Consider the following 21,730-nt stretch of genomic DNA (forward strand, 5'->3'; position numbering starts at 1 on the left):
TTACTCGAGGTAGATGACAGTAGGGAAGTAAGATAAAGTTCACCATGCATATAGCACCATGCCATGAAGGCACATTTAGTGGATCTGGGGGTAGGGCCCAACACATTCTTGGCCGTTTTGGAGGTGACGTGATCAGCACCGTGCTCCAGCCCCGTTTACATCCCCAGGGTTTGCCCCAGGTGACTTGAGACTGGGTGAGCCACTTTATGCAGGGACAAGGCCAGAAAAATTCCAACCTTAGATCACCCTTGAGTTCGAACCCACGTCTCCTGCATGGCAGCTGGTTTCTTTCTGTTCTTGATCATAATTTTGCAAATACCCATTCAAAAAGGATTGAAATACTACTGGTTCATCAAAATAATTGGAACCTGCATTCCTTTTGATTTCATGCCATCTATTATGTTAATGAGAGAAATTAATATTATGAAATGTGTATGTAGGATAAGGGGGCGGGATATCTGTTAAGTAAGTTAACATATTAGATCTTCTAGGTGAAGTACTTAGTCCCCTACTGTGGCCGTTCAGTCTAAGGCATCAGGGTTTGGGCTCAGGCTATGGGATGCATGCTGGTTTGTCTCCTGGGGGAAAGCATACTGAGATTTCAGCCAGTGTATTGGAGGAATTGAGAAGCTCAGAATGAGTAGCGTGACATGGTCATGAAAACCTTCAACAACAACTGGGGGTTCGTCTTGCTGTATGTCACCCTGTAATTGGTTGGATGATCGCCCACCTCTGCTGAGGCATGTGGAAGTGAGTAGGTTGGGCTGTTGTGCCATGAAGTACTTACAAAAGCTGTTTCCTAATAACACCTTAAAAGTTGCTGCATGGATAGTTTATTTTTCATCATAAATACATTTCTTTTATTTCAGTGTAGCCACACAATATTATGGAGTTACAACATTAAAGTATGGTTACAAGCTAAACTCACCTGGTGTACCCATTTCTCAATATACTCGAAAACATGGAGTATCAAAGTACAAGAAAGCTTTCAAAAACATATTCCCAGTTAAAGCATCAACAGGGTATGTAACAAATAAATGCTCAATTATATACCTAGGCAGTAAGTTTTGTGATTCTGAAATTTAAGATTTTACATGCACACATTAAGTATAAAGTAATATGGTGTTGGGTTGTTAGTTTATCATACTGAAACTTGACTATCTGTGGATGTTGTGCTGCTAATAGAAAATTAGAACGTTGTTTCACCAGTTCAGACAGGTGACTGGAGAAGGTGACATAATTTGGAACTATTATTCCAGATATTATTAGAACAATTAAATCAAGAAGGCTTAGATGGGCAGGCCATGTGGCACGAATGGGGGAGGAAAGAAGAGTTTGCAGGATTCTTGTTGGGAAATCTTATGGTAAGAAACCTGTAGGATGCCTAACATGAAGATGGACATTGAAATGGACCTAAAGAAAATTGGTAAGGATGAAAAAGATTGGATTGATCTTGCCCAGGATACAAACTGATGAAAGGCTTGTGTTGCTGCAGCCATAAACCATTGGGTTTAAGAATGCTAGAGTGAAGTAAAGTTTTGAATGTGAGCAGGATCACCCCTTAGGTGACCCTCACCCTGGACTGCATGCTTCCAGATTAACAAAGCTCTGGTGTCTGTGAATCCATTGTTGTGTCCTGTCCATGCAAACAGAACCCAAAACATGTGAATTGACACAAATATGTTGACCCAAATGACACATTAACATGAATAAACTGCAAAATGATGCACCTTTTGGCATGTGTCAAAATACACATAGAAATTCATAAAAGTGTACTTTTATCAGCTGATGTTCTTATGCACTACACATCGGGTTGGTTGCAGTGCCGGATCTACAACCCGCAAAACCCTGCAGTGTGGGGTGTCTGGAGACAAGTAAGCCTTTAGGGGGCCCTCAGCCATTGACATAGTAGAGGGTTCGCGTATGTAAAAAATAAACGTAGTTGCTGGGAAGTGCAGAAACAAATACAATATGTAAAGGTAAAATTTCCTGTGCAGATAGCACTGTGCCATGAAGGCAAATTTAGGGTATGTGGGAGTAAGGCCCCACAAATTTCCGATGTCGGGCATCTTGGAGGTGATGTGGTCAGTGACACGTTCCGCCCACCTTTACCCCCACCGGGTACCATTTGTTTTGAGGCTGGGTGGGCCCTGGAGCTACTTTATGCAGGGGGAAAAAGCAGGAAAAACCCCAACCTTAGGTCACCAACCTAAGGTCTCACGCGTGGCAGTCAGGCTAGAATTTCACGAGAGGTTTATTCAGCCTATCTTTAATCAGGAAAAAGTTGACAGCATGATTGTAACACACGTATCATTTTCCAGGTGTGAAAAAACAGTTATATATATATAGTATATATCACATCACCATGTGCGCTGAAAACGGAGGGCCCAAGGGGCCTATAAGGGGCCCAATATACAGGGCTAGCATAAATGATTCATTCATTTTGAAAAGGCTATATTTTCTAAAGTATTACACGTACACACATGAAAGATATATGAAAAGAACCACAAACTCACCAAGTTTGTATTGTGTATTCCAAGTGGCAGCACGAGGTTAGGACCTGTCGAAAATGGAGGGAAAGCAAGAAAATAGTTTTTGTGTGCTTGAATATGCCAGATGTTCGTCTGTTATAGCTGTGCAACGTGCTTTCAGAAGAGAGTATGGAAAAGAACCGCCATGTAAACAAAGCATTTTGCGGTGGTATCGGCAATTCAAGGACACGGGTTGCTTGTGTAAAGGGAAAAGCACCGGTCGACCAAAAGTGTCAGAAGAAACAGTGGAGTGAGTGAGGGATAGTTTCGTGCGTAGCAGTGGCGGCTCGTGGTGAACCAAAGTGGAGGGGCGACAGCTCATAAATTTGCTCTACTTGTAATGTGAGTTTAATTGATTAATTTCGTATATAACAGCCAACATGATAAGAAATTGATATATTCGTCTTTACCGAATATCATGCTTTGCACGTTTGCACATATTATGATAAATTAATAATTATTTAACAGTAATGCGAAGATTACGAAAGATGGAAGAAGAAATAGAGTTCTAACAGATTTAGTTGTTTGTTTTTTAACTTAACAGAGGGGTAAATTGATAAGCACAATGACGAATATTTACGTGCATTGAACGTGAAAATTTCTAGTAAAAATGTTACACAAAAAACGTTTCCTGTCCAACATGACTAATTGATATATGAAATAGGGCACCAAAGTAAATCTCTCACTGGAAAGGTGATATCTGCGTTACCAGAAGCTCAAGCTCTACAGTAAAAACTTCAAACTTACCAGAAATCTTCTTCAGACATGCTTGTTCACCAGAAATCTTCTTCAGACATGCTTGTTCTAGATTCAAATTCGGTCTAGGCCGGCCTAGGTTTTTTATGTTTATTTTATTCATCTAGACTTCTGGGAGAAAAACTTCGCACCAACAAGTTCTCCACATAGCTCATCGCAACAAACGCACAACTACAGCACACTACCGAAAAAGCTTCACTTTTCCATGGAAAACGAAGAAACAACAAGCAAAGAGAATCGAGTATTCTCTTTGCAACAAGTGTCAATGCTATCGTCTTCCCATGCAGTCATTTTATTGCCTCGGGGTTGCCAGACAATTTTGCCAATTTTTCAGAAATTCGTAGTACACAGGTTCCTGTAGCGGCTCTTGGTGAGTTTAGATGACTAGTTTCTTATTTATTTAACAGTCGGCTTGAAAAGAAATTGTGAAAGTTTGTCACACTATCAGTTTTTTTTTCAAAACGTGCTAATCAATAACATGTAATTAAATCTAATTTTGTGAGTAACACGAAGCTGTAGCCGACTTCCGTGACTATAAAAAGCCATGGATCCTGGGTTCGAATCCCGGCCTGGATATGGGTGTTCTTTGCGAGTGCCCTTCCATCATTTAATTATCACTTATCCTCATCGTCGTGATTACCGAAAAGTAGCAGAAAGCGACGGTAAATAACAAATATCAAGCACCTGTCTGTACTTTTTCAGTTACCGATATTTTCTTTCCTCATTGGAAATTGCATTATTTATTGCTCTATGGAATACAGAATGATTTCTTTCGACGGTTGGTAATTTTCTTTCTTACGTTAACTTCATTGCTTCTGGCAACTCTTCATTGTTTACCGTTCTCCGGAGAGAGGGCCAGTTTCGCCTAGGGGGTTGGTTTCGGACGACAAACCCTCCGTCCTCCCAGCCCATTCCCAGCCACAGATCCCGCGCGTGTTATTCAGCCAGTTCCCTCGCCTCTTACCCTTCGCGGCAGCGCCTGAAAATGCTCTACGTCTCGTAAGGTGGGAGGACGCCGCCCTGCCAGATTTCTCTCGAAGTTCCGTATTCCCCCGCACGGTGGCCTGCAAACTTCGCAATTGTCGCGGAAGAATGAACACAGAACCGACTAACCAACGATCTATAAGCAACGGAATATTTGTAATTCAGACAATGTAAAATATAATATATAAATGTTAAAGTAATGTTTGTTCACTTGTGATTACCCACGGCAGTGCGGCGTCCGTATCGTCCTTATGAGCGGCCGCCCCTGGTGCGTAGTCCAAAAAAATCAAAGGCCCGAGCAAGCCGTGAACTTGGAATACCACAAAAAACTGTGCGGAAGATTTTGCGTCAACGGTTGCATTTCAAACCATACCGTGTGCAGCTCCTGCAACAATTAAAGCCGGAGGATTACGCGCATCGACTAGAATTTTGCGTCAACATGCAGGAAGCAATGGAGGATGAGGATTTTGCCGCCAAGTTCATATTCAGCGATGAAGCAACGTTCCACTTATCCGGGAACGTGAATCGTCATAATGTACGATTCTGGGGCAGGGAAAATCCACGTGCAGTCGTGTCAGTTGAAAGAGATTCGCCTTAAGGTGAATGTTTTCTGTGCAGTGTCACAAACAAAGATGTATGGTCCGTTTGCCTTCGCTGAGCAAAGTGTGACCGGTAAATGTTACCTGGACATGTTGCAGTTGTGGTTGTTCCCACAACTCAGTGCTGACTTCAGGGATTTTGTCTTCCAACAAGACGGGGCACCCCTCATTGGAACATCCCAGTTCGTGACTACCTAAACGATGAACTTCCGCATCGCTGGATTGGGCGTATTTGTGAGGATGACCTAGCTTTCTTCCCCTGGCCTCCCAGATCTCCTGATTTAAAGCCCTGCAACTTCTTCCTGTGGGGGTACGTTAAGGACCTTGTTTACGTACCCCCACTACCGCAATCCTTAGTCGAGCTCAAAGAACGCATCAGTGCTGCAGTGCAGACCATTGACAGGACTATGCTACAAAATGTATGGAGTGAACTCGAGTATCGTCTGGACGTGTGTCGTGTAACCAAAGGGGCACATATCAAACATTTGTAGAGGGTGTATAAACTTGGTGAGTTTGTGGTTCTTTTCATATATCTTTCATCTGTGTATGTGTAATACTTTTGAAAATATAGCCTTTTCAAAACGAATGAATCATTTATGCTAGCCCTGTATAACTTTAAAAAAAATACATAACTTCTGCGCACAGAAACTTCACACACTAAAGGTGGGAAATTACGCAGGATTCTGTTCTGAAATGGGCAAAATCAATAATGTGGGATTATCACTCAGTTCGAGTGTCTTTCTTGTGCTTGTGCGTTTACTATTTTAGTATTTCCTTTTTAAAACCGACAATGAATTAAGGAATATATATATATATATATATATGTGTGTGTGTGTGTGTGTGTGTGTGTGTGTGTGCGCGAGAATAGAGCAAGAAGCGTAGGAATACTGTAGTCTTCATGCACTCTTGAATGAGCCAGTCCATTTGTTTCCTTTTGGAAAAGTCAAGCAGAAGTTGAAAATATTTTGTTTTCAATATGACACTGTTTTATACGTATAATCAGGATTACTATTTTTTTACATGTACCTGTAAATATGTGTGTGCTACTTCATACTGCATTGATGTGGTTGAAAGTTGCAGTGTTACATATTTATACCAATGCTTAACCAACATTTAAAACAATATGTGTGTGTGTGGGGGGCTTAAGCGATTACCCGGGGCACTGGCCCCTCGACCGCACCAGACCAGGGCATCTCGATTTAGTAGAGCAAAATCCTCATTTCTGATTGCATATATTTGTTTTATAAAGAGTTGGATTTGTGTAGAGAAAAAGTAATTGAAGTTACTTTTCAATGACCAATGTATAATGAAAAATCATGTAGCAATTTAAGAGACTACTGTTATTTTGATATCAACCTACAATATTATACGCGTTCTTTGACATTAAGGCATTGGAAATACAAGGCTATTATTTATCGTCGTTAAAACAGTAAATATACAACAAGGTCATGTTTTTTATTGGACGAAGGTAGAAAGTAGTGGGATCAGGGTAGAAAATTGAGGCGGGGGGTGACAGTGACAGCACAGGGTGGACAGTTGGGGTGCGAAAAATCGACCTCGCATGGATGAAAATTTTATCTTGGGCATTCCTTTTTTATGTAAATATGTGTGACGATATTAAACTCTTATAAAGGATAGTAGGAATAAGTATAAACCGAGTATAATAATCAAATTCTCAGTCAAAAGTAACATGTAAAGTATTATGTTGTGTAATTACATAATCACAGTAGTACAGTGAATTTTTTCTCAAACTAATAAAGTTCGATGTACCCTGCTAGTATATATTTTGTTGTCAAAACTAATTATTGTAATTGCAATTTTTCAAAGGTTAATTCAAGTGCATTAGGTCCCAACTTGGGGAAAAAAACCTTTGCCCCCCCCAAACAGAAAAAAAGCAGTATTTATGCTTTACTAAACTTTAACACCTCCAATCTCTGAAGAAATCGACGCCTATGCACATCACCCTCTCCCCGTTGGCACAGTGATAGCGTCGACGCCTTGTAATCAAGGGTCCCCAGTTCAATACCCGGTGGAGGCACATAGTGGTTTAAATCCCACTTTAAACTGTAGGTCCAGTCCCGATTAGCCTTTCTGTGCATAAAGTAGACTTAAAACACCAATTTAATAAACAATATACAATATTTTTTTAAAAAAATGAGTGGAACTCAATATGGCAGCCACCAATATGGCGGACATCCACTTGGAACACAGCATGTTCCCCCTAAGCCTAAACTGTTTCTATCATGACCAATTTACCCAGCCTAATTCCTTTACTTTTTATAGAGTGTTAAGGGACTTTTGAATCACCCTCGAGGCCCTTATATGTGACTTTCTGAACATGAAATCAACAATTACACACACACACACATGTGTGTGTGTGTGTGTGTGTGTGTGTGTGTCTGCCTGTCTGTATATACGAGGTGGTATCAAAACGTTTCGAGACTAGTTCTGTAACATGCCAACAGATGGTAGCTCAAGGCTGCACGCACAGACACAGGGAGCACCAACCTTCATAAGTCAGTGTGCCAAAAGACATCGTCCTGTGTACATTCTGAGCTTTGCAGCTGGTGCTCTTCTGACCACGTGCGTTACCACGTCCGTCTGCGATTTCTACATGGACAGTAAGTTAGAACAACGAACGAACGTGAAATTCTGTGTGAAACTGGGCAATTCCACCACAGAGATGCTTGACATGATTCGGCAAGTGTACAGCGATGCTGCAATGAGTCGTGGAAGGTGTTTTGAGTAGCACGCGTGCTTCAAGAGTGGAAGGACATCACTGGAAGATGACAAGAGATCAGGACGACCTTCAACGAGCACAACACCGAAAATGTCGAAACCATTCGGCAACTTGTGCATGAGCATCATCGGAGAACAATCCACAACATTGCTGCCATTGTCGGTGTGTCATACGGAACATTGCAGGCAATCCTCACGTGTGATTTGAACATGTGCCATGTTGCTGTCAAGTTCGTCCCCAGGCTGCAGACCCAGGAGCAGAAGGAACACCATGTCCAAGTCTGCCAAGAACTCCGTCAACGTGTCATCAATGTTCCTCCACTCTTGAAGCATGCGTGTATCTGTGGCGGATTTGCCTAGTTTCACACAGAATTTCACGTTTTCTCTGTTCTAACTTGCTGTCCATGATGAAATCGCAGACGTGGTAATGCACGTGGTCAGAAGAGCACCAGCTGCACAGCTCACGATGTACACAGGACGATGTCTCTTGGCACACTGACTTAGGAAGGTTGGTGGTCCCTGTGCCTGTGCGTGCAGCCTTACACTGCCATCTGTTGGCGTGTTACGGAACTAGTCTCGAAACTTTTTCATACGTCCTCGTGTGTGTGTGTGTGTGTGTGTGTGTGTGTGTGTGTGTGTGTGTGAAGGTAGGTAGGTAGAGGGGGCTTTGGTAACATTTTGCAGGGGGCCCAAGATTTGTAGATCCAGCACTGGTTGGTTGGCTGGTAGATTTGGTGTTTTAAGACCACTTTGTGCACAGCAAGGCTAATCGGGACTGGACCTACAGTTTAAAGTGGGATCCGAACAACTAAGCCCTGCGACAGGTTAAGTTTGCAGCAGGTTTTCTGTATTAATCCACGCAGGAACGAGGCTCAGCATCTCCCCTGCCAGTCTTGCCTCAACCGTCGAGATGTTCATATCACAGACATTGAGAAAATCGGCAGTATTGCAGCGGAACTATATTCTGCATGCATGTTTGGGTCTATATATACGAAAAGTTGCTGCAAACTTAACCTGTCGTGGGGCTTATGCATCAGTTGGGAAGATAAGAGAAGATCATTTCAAAGATAATAAAATACACATTTAACTGTGTCAATTTGATGCATGCATTAAAATTCCATCAACCTTGATTTGATGCATTTCGAGTTCTGTGTGTGTGTGTGTGTGTGTTATTCTCTTCTCTAAAAGGGTAAATCGACAAGTACAGCTACTTCTCAATTTATTGAGATAATTATAGATGCATTAGAAGATAATGAAACACCCTGTGCTATTTTCCTGGATCTGTCCAAAGCCTTTGACTGCTTAGACCACTCTATGCTCAAGCAAAAAAATATACAATCTTGGCATTAGAGGAAATACATACAAACTGATAAAATCTTTTCTCACGGATAGACCACTCAGTACACCCAGATACTACATACTGAAAACTCGGTGGTTCACAAAATTGTATCTGACACTGAATATGCAAAAACAGGAGTCCCTCAAGGCTCCATACTAGGTCCGCTACTGTTCATACTATATACCAACGACTTACCCGCCCCAGACGATACAAATATTTTAACATACGCAGATGACACAACCATAACATGCAGTGCAAATACACAAGAACAATTAGAAAGACAAACCTACATATCAGTAAATATAATAACTCAGCACTTAAATTCATATAACTTGAATGTAAACTATCAAGAAACAATGTATATGGCTTTCAATCCTGGAAATAAACCCAATTTTGATAATATAAACTTACAAATAGATGATAATCAAATCAATTATGAAAATCCAGTTAAATTTTTAGGTTTAGTTATTGATGACAAATTAAGATGGACATATCATATTGACCATGTATGCAAAAAAGTAGGGAAAAACTTATATCTCCTCAAACTCCTAACACAATATCATGTGTCTGAAATAAACACAAATCTATACTATGGACTTGTATATCAATACCTAGAATATTGCATAATAGCATGGAGAGGAGCTGCACAGGAATACACTCAAAGATTGCTTGCTCTACAGAAAAGAGCAATACGGTATATGTTTAAAATACCAATTAGAAACTCATGTAGAGAATTATTTAGAGAAATTAAAATTATGACCATATATTCCCTATATATTTACAAAATAATTGAATATGTACTAAAACACAGTAAATTAGATAAGAATTCGACCATCCATCAGCACAACACACGTCAAAAAGAGAACTTCCACATGCAAGCACACAGATTTGTTCTCTCTGACAAATCATCACATGTTGCAGGAATAAAATACCATAACAAACTTTCCACACACATCAAACAAATTACAGAAACTCACAAGAAACTGAAAGCCATTAAACAGTATTTAACCCCTATATAATCTCAATGAATTTCAATAGATAAACTGGATTAGTAAATTGAAGCATTTAAATTCTTTTGATGTCTCCTATATTTGGATTTTCTCTTTTACAAGTTTAGTATGTGACACTTATAACTGTTTATGTTTAACCCATATAATTTATTTGTATTTTTGTGTTTGCATTTTGTTCTTTTCATTGTAATCCTACTCCATTTGTAATATTTAGTATTGTATGACGTTTTCCACACCCATGGATATGGGTCTACGGAAAGAAAGAATTTATTATTATTATTATTATTATTATTATTATTATTATTATTATTATTATTATTATCTTTATTACCATTCATCCTCACTTTCATGATTAGCCAAAAGTGGCAGAAAAGTTAAGTAAAATAAAACAAATCAATCCATCTAATGTGACCATTAATTATTTTTTTAGGCCAAAGGAAATTATGCCTGTGGATCAAGTTGGACTATTTTCTGACATATTTTTTCTGTGGATTACAAAGTACATAATACAAGCAATGAGAAAACGCCTCACTCCTGTTGGCATTCCATCCTGTACAACTCAAGAATCTGCAGAACACAATGGCCAAAGGTACCAAAGTTACATGTTAATTCATATAGTTATGAGTAATTGGATGTAAGATTTTTAAATGGTCCAAAAAAAATCAGTTCTATGATCTGAGAAGCCAGCTGATAAAGTTGAAAATGAGATGCAATCAAGGTGAAAGTGGTATCCAGCATCTATGCCTAAATTAATTGAAACAACAACTAAAATGTATGTACGAGGACAGTTCAATAATTATTGAAGTGCTCACAGAGGTATTGATTCTTGCCACAAGTTTTACTCCTTTTTGACATACTCACTGCACAGATTTACACAGTTTACATATCAATGTATGAGGTGATGGATACCATTTTTGTATAAAGCTAAGCTAACTTTTCTCATCAAGCTTTTTCAAAATTAATTTTCTTCAACTAACATTATTTCCTTTGTCTTTTTTGCACCCCCTGTCATTGGTATCTATAGGTCAGCCTTTATATGCACAACCCTTAATATGCCTCTGCTCCAGGATTTAACAACTTCACCACAAGATCACTAACTTTTTTGTAATATGTGATTATATGTACATGACTTTGATTAAATTGTCAAATTTGTTAATACTAAATATTTTTTGAACAGATTAGAAAATATTTGGCGAGAAGAAGTTACACACAGAGGCCAGAAGGGTGCTTCATTGTTTCGGGTCATGTGGAGGTTCGTTAGAACTAGAGTCATTGTTGCCTGGATAATCTTAATATGTGGATTAATTGTTGGAATGATGAGTTCGGTAAGTTTGATTATTTGCAGTTCATTAAAAAAAATGTTGTTATCTCTAACTATAGAAATTGTACTTGCACACTGAAGTGCAAGGGTGGTGACAGATATTCTTGACAGATATTCTGTAATTTCACATACTAATTTTATATATTTTATTAAAAATTATTATTTTTTAAATGGAAACTGCTATGAAGCAACATTTCAAATTCTACTGAATTAGGTATTTACCTTGTTACTATATTGTAGGAAACTAGTGGTCATCACAGTGGTGATGGTTGATATCTGTGGTGGCCACATGGCATCTTTGTTCTCCAGATATGAGTATGATTTGGATGTATTTCTCTTTTTTTAATACCATCTTTGGTTATTTGCAAAATAAAGCATATTCATAACTCTGACAGCTGATAATTTTTCAACCGTTCCCCCTAAGCTAAAACTTGATTACATATTTAGATTTCTGGCAAAATTCCAATGTAATTGATATTTCAAATATGCTCTTTGCATTTACAAAAAACTAACCACATAAAAGATGGCAGATTCCTCAGTTACAGTGTACAAGGCATCTCCTGTCTTTGGTAGTTTTTCTGATTGTCTATAACAAGTAATGCAATATGTCTATATTGTCTATATCTGCATGTAGACAATATAATACCATAGACAATAAACTATATGTAAAACTACATATGGCGACCAGCATAGAATTAACAATGGGTATTGTAAAAACAAAAAATATAATTATCTTGATTTTGTTTGTTGAAGAAGTGTGAGAAGTATCTTGCACATTCTTTTTTGCATTTACAGTTTTCTACTAAACACCAGACACAATATATGATATATTATCATGACTGGTGGGAATATATGCTACTTTTGTCTCAGTATTGGCACCAGGCGCGTGCCCAGGATTTTCGTAAGGGGAGGGGGGTTATGAATCCAACACATTTTCCAGTTCACAGGTCAAATTTCTTGTAATAAATTAGATAATTAATATACTTGGATTTTACCCCCAATGAACGCAATCAATGTATTTGCTATGGATACTTTATGTTTTTATTGCATCATATAAAAGCACCTGCTTGAATATTTCCAAATTATTAATATTTTATATTTAATTGCTCAAATATAATTTGTAAACAAAAAATATGTACACTCAACATTGTAACAACATTAAAGAGATTAAGACTACTTGATGTCTTAAAGACAGTAATAAATAAGGTACCACAGTTCAACAATTTAAATTCTGAAATTTAGGCATCGAGGTTTCTGTGCGAGTTCTGACAATATGTCGTCACAATTAACTTTTATATTCCGGTGAATGTTCAGAGCAGCTAACCCATTTAATCTTTCTTCGCAAATGGTATTTCGAAGATAGGTCTTCAACCGCCTCAAAGTTGAGAATGATTTCTCATTTGATGTTGTTGTTACTGGGATTGTACATAATATGCGCAAACGTGTGTTTACCCAGGGAAATATTACTTCACTGCATATATCAATTGCTTCAAGAGCATTTACTGGACGTCTTTGCATTGCTGCAAGATGACGATACCGCAGTTTCATTTCAATGTGAGCGTCGTCGCCTCGTAATCAAGGTGTCCCGGGTTCAATACCCGGAGGAGGCTCATAGTGGTTCGGATCTCACTTTAAACTTTAGGTCCAGTCCCGATTAGCCTTACTGTGCATAAAGTGGATTTAAGACATCAATTCAATCAACATTGTACTTGTTGTGGAGATGATTTTGCTAAATATTGTGTACATTTTTGGCATTGTATTATTATATTATTGGTCAAAACATTTGTTTGACAGTCGACAAACAAATACGAACCCCTTCAGTAATTAACATTTTCTACTACAGTGTCATTAATATGTCATATTCATTTTCATATTAGGTCTATGGAGAGGAATTTTGTATGTTGTTAACGTTATGGAACTCAGAAACCAACTGTTGAAGGGGCCACTCCCCCCTTCTTTTCCGAAACCCAGTACCGCACCGCAGGATCTGTCACTGAGCCCGACAAAATCTTGCCAGACAGTGCTCGAAATAGAAATTCGTAGCTGGAAAGGGAGGGGATATTTGATCGATTTTGGAGATACGAGGGGGTACATCCTTGTATGGATCAACATGGAGCTAATACAGTATGTGGAGGATGCTCAATATGCAAATTATTCTAATTGGGGGTATGCTTTGTGAAACTTTCTTAACTGGAGGCAGCATCCCCTACTTCGACCACTGATGCCAGAAAAGATGCTTTCAGAAAATGAATTTATTACTGCACACGTATATTACTTATTGTATTTGTTGCGTTTGTACAAGAGAAATTATCAGAAGATTTGTAAGGAATATTTACAGTTCATAGGATGCCTACCTAGTCTATCCGGTGTCGTAATACAAATTTTATCCCTTTCCTACAAAATAATAAAACTGTCCATGGCAACCGTGATTTTATAATGTGGTTGCATACATATACACTGTATAGTAGCACCAAGCTTTCTGGGTCCTCAGAAAATACGTGAACCACAGGCTTCCCCGTGGCTTTAACTAGTGACATTAGTGCCACTGCTCCGACACCTTGGTGGATCTATAAGATAGGTAATATCGTTTTTCGAGGGTTCATGAACAAAACAAAAAGTAAATGATTTTAAAGTCCATTTTATATTCCGATACGTTAATCGGGACTGGACTTAAAGTTTAAATCGGGATACGTACCACTGTGCAATGCACCTTCACATGGGATCAAACCCAGGACCTCTTTGATTACAAAACCATCGGCGAGGCCCCTGAAATCATTGAGGAAACTTGTTCATCTTCATGTTCTCTCGCCCTGCGAAAGTTTATTGGTGATATAGGGTGACATCCTACACACGTCTTCCAGACGTACACACGCTAGCACCCCCCTCCCCTGCACACACACGATTGTATGCTTACAGCACATGCTGTGCCCTCCCAGAAAAACAATTCTAAATCCGCCTATGGATATACGTATCTGCTATCAAATAATGAACGTCACTTACCTCGACAGTTCCTTGACATAATTTTGCAACAAGGTTTCCAATATCTTCTGTTATGCCTTCTTGTTGAATATCAAGAGTTTGAAAGTTCGCACGTTTCACTCTCGCAATTCGGATGGAATTCCTCTGAACTTAAATCAACCTTTTCTGACGCTCTATGTGTGGAAGGTGAAGCTTCCAACTTCCATTTTTTGTTTCTTTTGGAAATAATCTAATAATGTATTTCTCCTCTTTTCTCTATCCATCTTTAGTTCCACGTCAAAAATCTATTACACATGCAGAAACGTAACACACAACACGACCACTTCGACTTGCTACCTTGCAGACTGCAACTCGCTACAACCCCAGTGAACACCAGGACTTGGGACAAAGATACCGGGTGGTCGAATGTCTGAACCATGCATCCAGCTTGTTCCAGCTCAAATTTCGTCACCAGTGTTGACAGCAACCAGTAGTGTCAGTGTCAGTAGTGTTGGCAACTGCTAAATTATTTACGCAGAAATTCAAGTGAGATCTTTCACAAATGTTACAAGAAAATTCAATAAACTGAAGGCTGGAAATTGGTTGAGAAGAAAATATCTAATTTGTAAAGAGCACAAGAGTAAAACGTATAATATTTTGGCATATTAATTGTTTTTATTTTCTTTATGAAACTGACTGGGCCAGTTGGGCTATATAACACATCCCTCACCCCCTCCCTCCCGGCACGCTATTATACAAAACATCGCTTGCCTCCTTCGTAAAACCATGCTTCGCTACTGCCTGCAACAATTATTATTATTATTATTATTATTATTATTATTATTATTATTATTATTATTATTATTATTGATATTTTGAAATAAATATGCATCCAGGTGCGATATAAGATTTTGTTTTACTTTGCCTACTAATTGTAGTGATTCAAATCTCACAGAACTTTGCTCTGCTGGCATAAATGGTATAAGAAGGGGAAAGAAAGAAAAAGGAAGTTAGCAGCACTGTCGTAACAGGAAAGGGAGGGTCATTCTCCTAAAAGGTTATCCTGGGTGAAAGAAAGGGGAGGAGGGATTCCTTCAGTTCGCATTCCAAGGGTTACGGCTCTTTTCTTGACCATACTGAGAAGGAAATTCTCCTTCCTTTTCAGTGACTAAGGAATGAATGAATGCCTGTGCATTGCTGTAACTCAACTCCAATATTATCAAAAGTAATTGAAGAAGCAATACATTTCTCATTGCCAAATGTAAACATTTTACAATATTGGCAATTTGGTACTCAAACACATTTATGAAATAAAATTTATTTTTGCTTTGAATTTTTTAAATGACGAAACCAATGGGGGGGGGGGTTTATCCCCCACCAACCCCCCTGGGCACGCCACTGATTGGCACATGTTTATCGTCTGCATTTTTCAATTTCCCCAATATGTGATGCTTAAGAGATGATAGAATTGCTTGTAAATAGAATTGAAGAATAAAATTGGTAAACGCTGTATGTGGCAAAATAATTCAAACACCATTTTCCATGTTAAACTGTGCAATGTGCCATGCTTTATAATGTGGTAAACGTGAAAAGTGGCTGGTATCCCTCTAAGTAGTTCAAAGGGCATGTAAAGAGGTCACCAGTGTGAACGTTCTTACGAGCTGATGTGTGGAACGATGCGATTTCCCAACACTTTCGCTTTTGGCACTTACAACGTTTACCACTTTTAGTCCTCAATTGTTTTCAGTTGGACATGAACCAACATTGTGGAAAAGTCACTTTTCATTGAAAACAGGGTTTTATATTAATTTCTTTAGTGCAGTTTACATTGTCTATGGACTGTGTAAACTATATGTAGACATAGACCTATAGACTAGTACTTCACTGTCCATAACCACCCACGTTTTGAAACTTCAGAGCTGTCAGGGAACTTATACATAACCCTGTGTGTGTATAGAGATTTGTGCTTGTCTCTCCATGTTGTATAAATCAGTAATCAATATTGAATTGAATATTTGAATGTGAGTTAAAATTTTTTGAACGTGTCAACACTTGAGTTATTTTCACCTGTCACATTATATGGGTCCCACACCTAAAATCAATCCCTGTCCCTCAGGGCTCAAATCTCCTTACCTACTTAAAAGCTGAGGGTGTAAAGGGCCACTTAGCAACATATGAGGACAAATCACAAGGAAAAACAGGATTATACTGCCTTGTAGGTCCAGATGCCAGAGCCTTTTTGGCCTGCAAGATGTACTACGTGGAAGTGAGGTTAACTTTTGTGTGCCTAACCAGAAGGTCACCCCTTACATGCCTGCATTGGATATTAATACATATCAGAAAATGCATAATATAGTGCTTATGGGAAACTATTCAAATTGCACCAATAGAAATAATATTAACATACATTACAATAATAAAATTATATTTTTACTTTCAGATGCTTTTTGTGCGAGGGATAATCTCTGTTTTAGACAACAACAAGCATGGAACACTTTGTAACAGTACCCTACCATCATCAAGAAATGAGAGTAATGTAACATTTATTGACAATAACCAACTATCCAGGAATATAAGTATTGGAACATTTGATGCATTAGATAATAATATCCAATCATTATCCAGGAATGAAAGCAATGAGAAAGTTCATAATAATAGTCGCCTGCTTCCCAGCAATGGGAGTAATGAGGATAACATTGAGAAAATTTTGTTTTCTCTGGGTCTTGTCCTGACTGAACTTTTCAGTGTACTCCTTCTTAGCTGGACGTGGAGTGTAAACTACAGGTATGTGTATTTCATATTACTTTAAGATAATAGTTCATGATGATTAGTATGTACGTTGACCATACATCCCGTTTTGACCGGGACCCCGTTTCAGAGGTGTATCCCAATCGTCCTGTCCATATTATTAAAAAGCCACTATTTGTTTCGTTTTATAACTGTCTAGGAGTTATCTTGAAAACAAAGCCTAAATTTGAGAGACATTTCATGCTAAAAAAGATTTTGCATTGTTTTGTTTGTGTCTCGTTATTTGTAAAGCATGTATTTGAATAAGCATGCAATTTCATTATGGACTTGTAACAAGAATTTAAATTCTTGCATCTTGACACAAACTTATAAGACAAATCTTGCATTGTGCGAGTGATATGTGGGGTAAGGTTTTTGGGAAGATTTATGAATGGTTGGTGAAGAATAAAGCTGCTCTCTAGAAGATTGGTTCTTCTGCTAAATACTTCGTGCAATACTTAACTACAACATCAAAGGTTGATCAGAAAGGATGAGAAACGCAATGTAAGTCATAACAAGATTATAATAATTAATACCTTTTGACAATGGGAGATCATATTTCCTTTATTGTTTATGATGTATCATTTATGTGATCCATCCTTTAATGAATAATAAGAATACGTTAATAATAATAATAATTTTATAATTAGGTCTAACCAATAATTCAGGGAAGGGGGTTGTAAACTGATATCTTCGGGATGTCCCATTTTTGTGTCAAAATATTATGGTCACTCTATTAGTATGAGATGTAATGTTTCAATTGAATGCTAATTTCATTTCTTTCATTCTTATGGTACACTCAGATTTATCATTACATTATGTACAAGAAATACTGTACCACTTTTTTATGTGAACAATGAAATATATTACAGAATGTTCTCCAAGTTGGCTACCATGCAAAAAAAAAAAAAAAAAAAAGTAAAGTGTTCCCCTGTGCATAGCACCACGCCATGAAGGCGTATAGGGGGTGTGGGGGTAACGCACATGGTATGGCTACCATGCAGTGATTTTTAATAAAAAGTTGAGTTCAATGATGAACACTGCATTACAAAGAGGGGAAGTGGAATCTAGAGGGAGATGGACACCTTGAGGGACTGGTGTAGTATTTCATCTAAGCAAAATCTGTCAGTGCATTTCAAAATGGCAAACAAAAAATGCAGATTTTTTCCATGTGTAAATGTTGTACACTGAGCTGAAATTTTTTTAACAGCTCATCTTTCAGAATAGAGGATAATATATACAGGATTAGGTAAGAAAATCTTCAAAACAGAGCAATAACTACAGATTTCTGCAACCTGGAGAAAGTACTACTTCATTACTAACAATTGGCCTATTTTTTATATTTTGTAATGCAACTATGTACCTTAGAAATGCAGTTACTGCCAGTGAGTGGTGTGTTGTCTGCTGGCAGACCTTGCCATCTGTCATGTGCATGTTGTCATCCATTGATATGGGAGGTAGAGACAGCAAATACATTGCTCTTTGGTCACCATTTCCTTTGAACACTTGGTTGTTGTTCCCTGTGAATGAGAAGGGAAGGCAACAAACAATCAGGAAGTAGTATTTCAGAGTGAAAAAATAATATGGTTTATTTTCTTGTTCTGCCAACATATTTTGCAACATCAGACCATTCAGAGGCAGTAATTGTTTACTTTCATAATCGCGTTGTCAAAATCCCAAAGAGCCTACTTCCGATTTTAACAATTTCCGATCATCAAAAATACATATACTATTTAGTCCTACCCAAGTGTCACCCAAGAAAATGTTTTGTTGGTGGCATGGGCTTGTTCATCAGAAGAATTCGTACCCAAGTAACTTCATGTAAAGAATTTTTACTCATACCTATTGCATCTTACAACACTTTCTCCTTTTATTCACATCTCATATGTTGAACAAAACATTCAACATCAGTTGACCAGGCCTCCCCGATGGCGCAGTGGTAGCGTTCTTGCCTTGTAATCAAGGGGTCCCAGGTTTGTTACCCGGTGGAGGCACAAGTGGTTCGGATCACACTTTAAACTGTAGGTCCAGTCCCAATTAGCCTTACTGTGCATAAAGTGGACTTAAAACATCAAATCAATCAATCAGTTGACCACCCACACATATGGAGTGTTCATCACTGCTGGTTGTGTTCATATATGGCAATTATGTTTTGTTTTTTTCCCATATTATTTCATTTCTGTCATTCTGTTATAAGTCCATTTTACCCTCGAGATAAACCAATTGGGACCATACCTACAGTTTAATGTGGGATTGAAACCAGTCCACCAGGAACTGTGCCAAAGATCCTTTAATTACATAGCAACAGCGTTAACCTGCACATAACATTTAGAAGGGGTGTGAATTCTTAAAAAAGAGAACAATTACTGTGTATAATTGAAATTTTTATTGTATTTATCACATTTAGTATTGCTTGAAATGTTATTGCCTTATTATTTCAGAACTGCAACAAGACTTAGATCTGCATGCTTTTCCATGATATATGCTAAAGTGGTTCGACTGACCATGTTAAAACAAAAATCAGTAAAAGAGGTAAGTGGCTCAATCACTGAGGGAGATTATGCACTGGAGAGAACTTTTGATAGGTCAATTCAGATAATATAAAGACCTAAGATGTAGCTGTACCTTTCAAAAACCCACTATGATATTCCAGTATTGAAAAATTACATTTGCTCAGAATTCCTTCAAAAGCATTGAAGTGAATCTTTATGTGATTTGCATTTGCTGTTGCAAAATATATGTGATATAAAATAGGCTTATGGTGCAATGAAACTGTTAAAGATATCTATCTAGACAACAAAGTCAAACATACAGAGTGATCTACAAAAAAATTGAAACAAATGTAACGTTTCAGAATTTGGAATATCGCTGTTTTTTTTTCCATAGAAAATGTTTTGAAGAGGTTTGAAAGGCCAAAGATTCAGTGCCACTAATCAGAGATTTGTTTTGTTAGGCATGCTTATTTTCACTTTTCAAAGAGAAAAAAAAAATGTATATTTTAAGATTTGATATCAATATGTACAACTAAAAATAAATATTTATGAATTTAAATTTAAGGAGACTTATTATTATGAACATTGCTAGTAAAATATTATGTTCATAAATTTCAGACAATTGTTGAGTACATAATTCATAACACATGTTCAAATTAATTTTGATTTGGCACTTCCTATTTGATACACAATAATGATGTTACCTAGAGTCAATTTCTGAAATGTAATTGTGACCATTGCCTTATTGAAAAAATACAGTGAACACACAATTGGGTCAATCCATGCCAAATGGCCTAGGGTTCCCTGCTCGACCCTCCTCAATTTTGATGAAACTGCTACAGGTTATACATACGTATCCCACATGGAGACCTGCAACATTTCAGATTCATAAGTACTTTGGTTGAGGCACCAGGGCTGCTTCTGTGAAGGTAGCTTTCTCAATGTTGCATCAAATACGAATGTTGCAATGAATTTGCTCAAACTTTAACAAGCTGTAACTACCGAATAAATTGGTTTTAGAGGCTGGCATCTTTCTAGTTAATGGGCCATGGGCATGCCGTGAATGCTCAAAAGGTGTCCTGCCTATTTAGTTATCAATCCTTAACCCACTCCTCCCAAAATTTAGTTCATAAATTTGAACCTATTTTCAGAAGCCTTTATCAAACTGACACTTCTAATTTGATCATTATTAACATCACTGGAAAGAGCTCATCCAAGAAACCTTGTGTTTTATTTTGGTGCTTAACCGTCACATTGGATTCAAAATACACTGAGAGGAGGCCATTTATGGTGTAGGGTGCCCAAAAAGTAGCATGTTCTGATTCCGCATCTCCACTATTTCAGTGCTAACAATGACGAAATCGGCTACTTCCAGTTTGTACCCAACAGACATGTCGGCACAAATGAAAATGGCCCTTCGGGTCATAATTTGGGTGGGCATGGCATACCATATATGTCCTAATCTAAAATTTTATTTCTACAACCTGTAGAAGTTTCATCAACATTGAAAAGAGTCGAGCATGGACCCCTAGGCCACTTGACATGGCTTAACCCAATTGTCATTTATCATGCATATGGTACACGCACATGCATGCATGCATGCACACACACACACACACACACACACCGTGTTAATGGTGGTGTCTTAATAAAGTGCAAATTCATTTCCTTGTTAACAATTGCAAAAATTCTCTAAAGTCAAAGTTATATAACAGAATTAATATTTTATGCTTTCCTTAATTTCTTCTAATTTCAACTTAAGAAATGCCAATTCTTACATTTTTTTTTTTTTTTAACCATTAAAATATCTTCTTAGTTTCCCTAACAGTTGTTCCTCTATCACAGTTAATGGATGTATTTGAAAATGATGGGCAAAAAATATTTGATGCAGTCATTTATGGCCCTTTCATCATAGCAGGACCAATAGTTTCAATATCTGGGCTTGTGTTCATTTGGATGGCATGCAAAGGTGAACTTCGACTTATCGGGATGTTGTTAATTCTTTTGTTTTACCCAATACAGGTAAGAATACTTTCTATATATGAGAAAATTTCTTACATAAACACAGACAATAATATTCAAATATTATTTTTTTGTTCTAATTATAGTACTCAATTTGTCCATATAAATATGTTAGACTAATTAAGATTCTTCATTGATAATGTTCAAAGGGTACATATATATCAAACAAATAATATTATACCAGGTGTGCTG

The 21,730-nt window shown here is 37.8% G+C and overlaps 1 protein-coding gene across 1 annotated transcript in view; it reads left to right on the top strand.

Moving 5' to 3' along the window:
* LOC145981922 (ATP-binding cassette sub-family C member 5-like) overlaps nucleotides 1–21,730 on the top strand; it is a 95,850-nt gene that overhangs the window by 13,556 nt on the left and 60,564 nt on the right. Inside the window, exons 4-9 of the mRNA XM_083115418.1 lie at nucleotides 870–1,022; nucleotides 10,389–10,547; nucleotides 11,136–11,283; nucleotides 16,678–17,021; nucleotides 19,466–19,556; nucleotides 21,362–21,538. Coding sequence (XP_082971544.1) covers nucleotides 870–1,022; nucleotides 10,389–10,547; nucleotides 11,136–11,283; nucleotides 16,678–17,021; nucleotides 19,466–19,556; nucleotides 21,362–21,538 — 1,072 coding nt within the window. The remainder of the gene's footprint in view (nucleotides 1–869; nucleotides 1,023–10,388; nucleotides 10,548–11,135; nucleotides 11,284–16,677; nucleotides 17,022–19,465; nucleotides 19,557–21,361; nucleotides 21,539–21,730) is intronic.

Source organism: Lepisma saccharinum, chromosome 30, assembly GCF_977018435.1.
Source record: "Lepisma saccharinum chromosome 30, izLepSacc3.1, whole genome shotgun sequence".
In the NCBI taxonomy this organism is placed as follows: Eukaryota; Metazoa; Arthropoda; class Insecta; order Zygentoma; family Lepismatidae; genus Lepisma; species Lepisma saccharinum.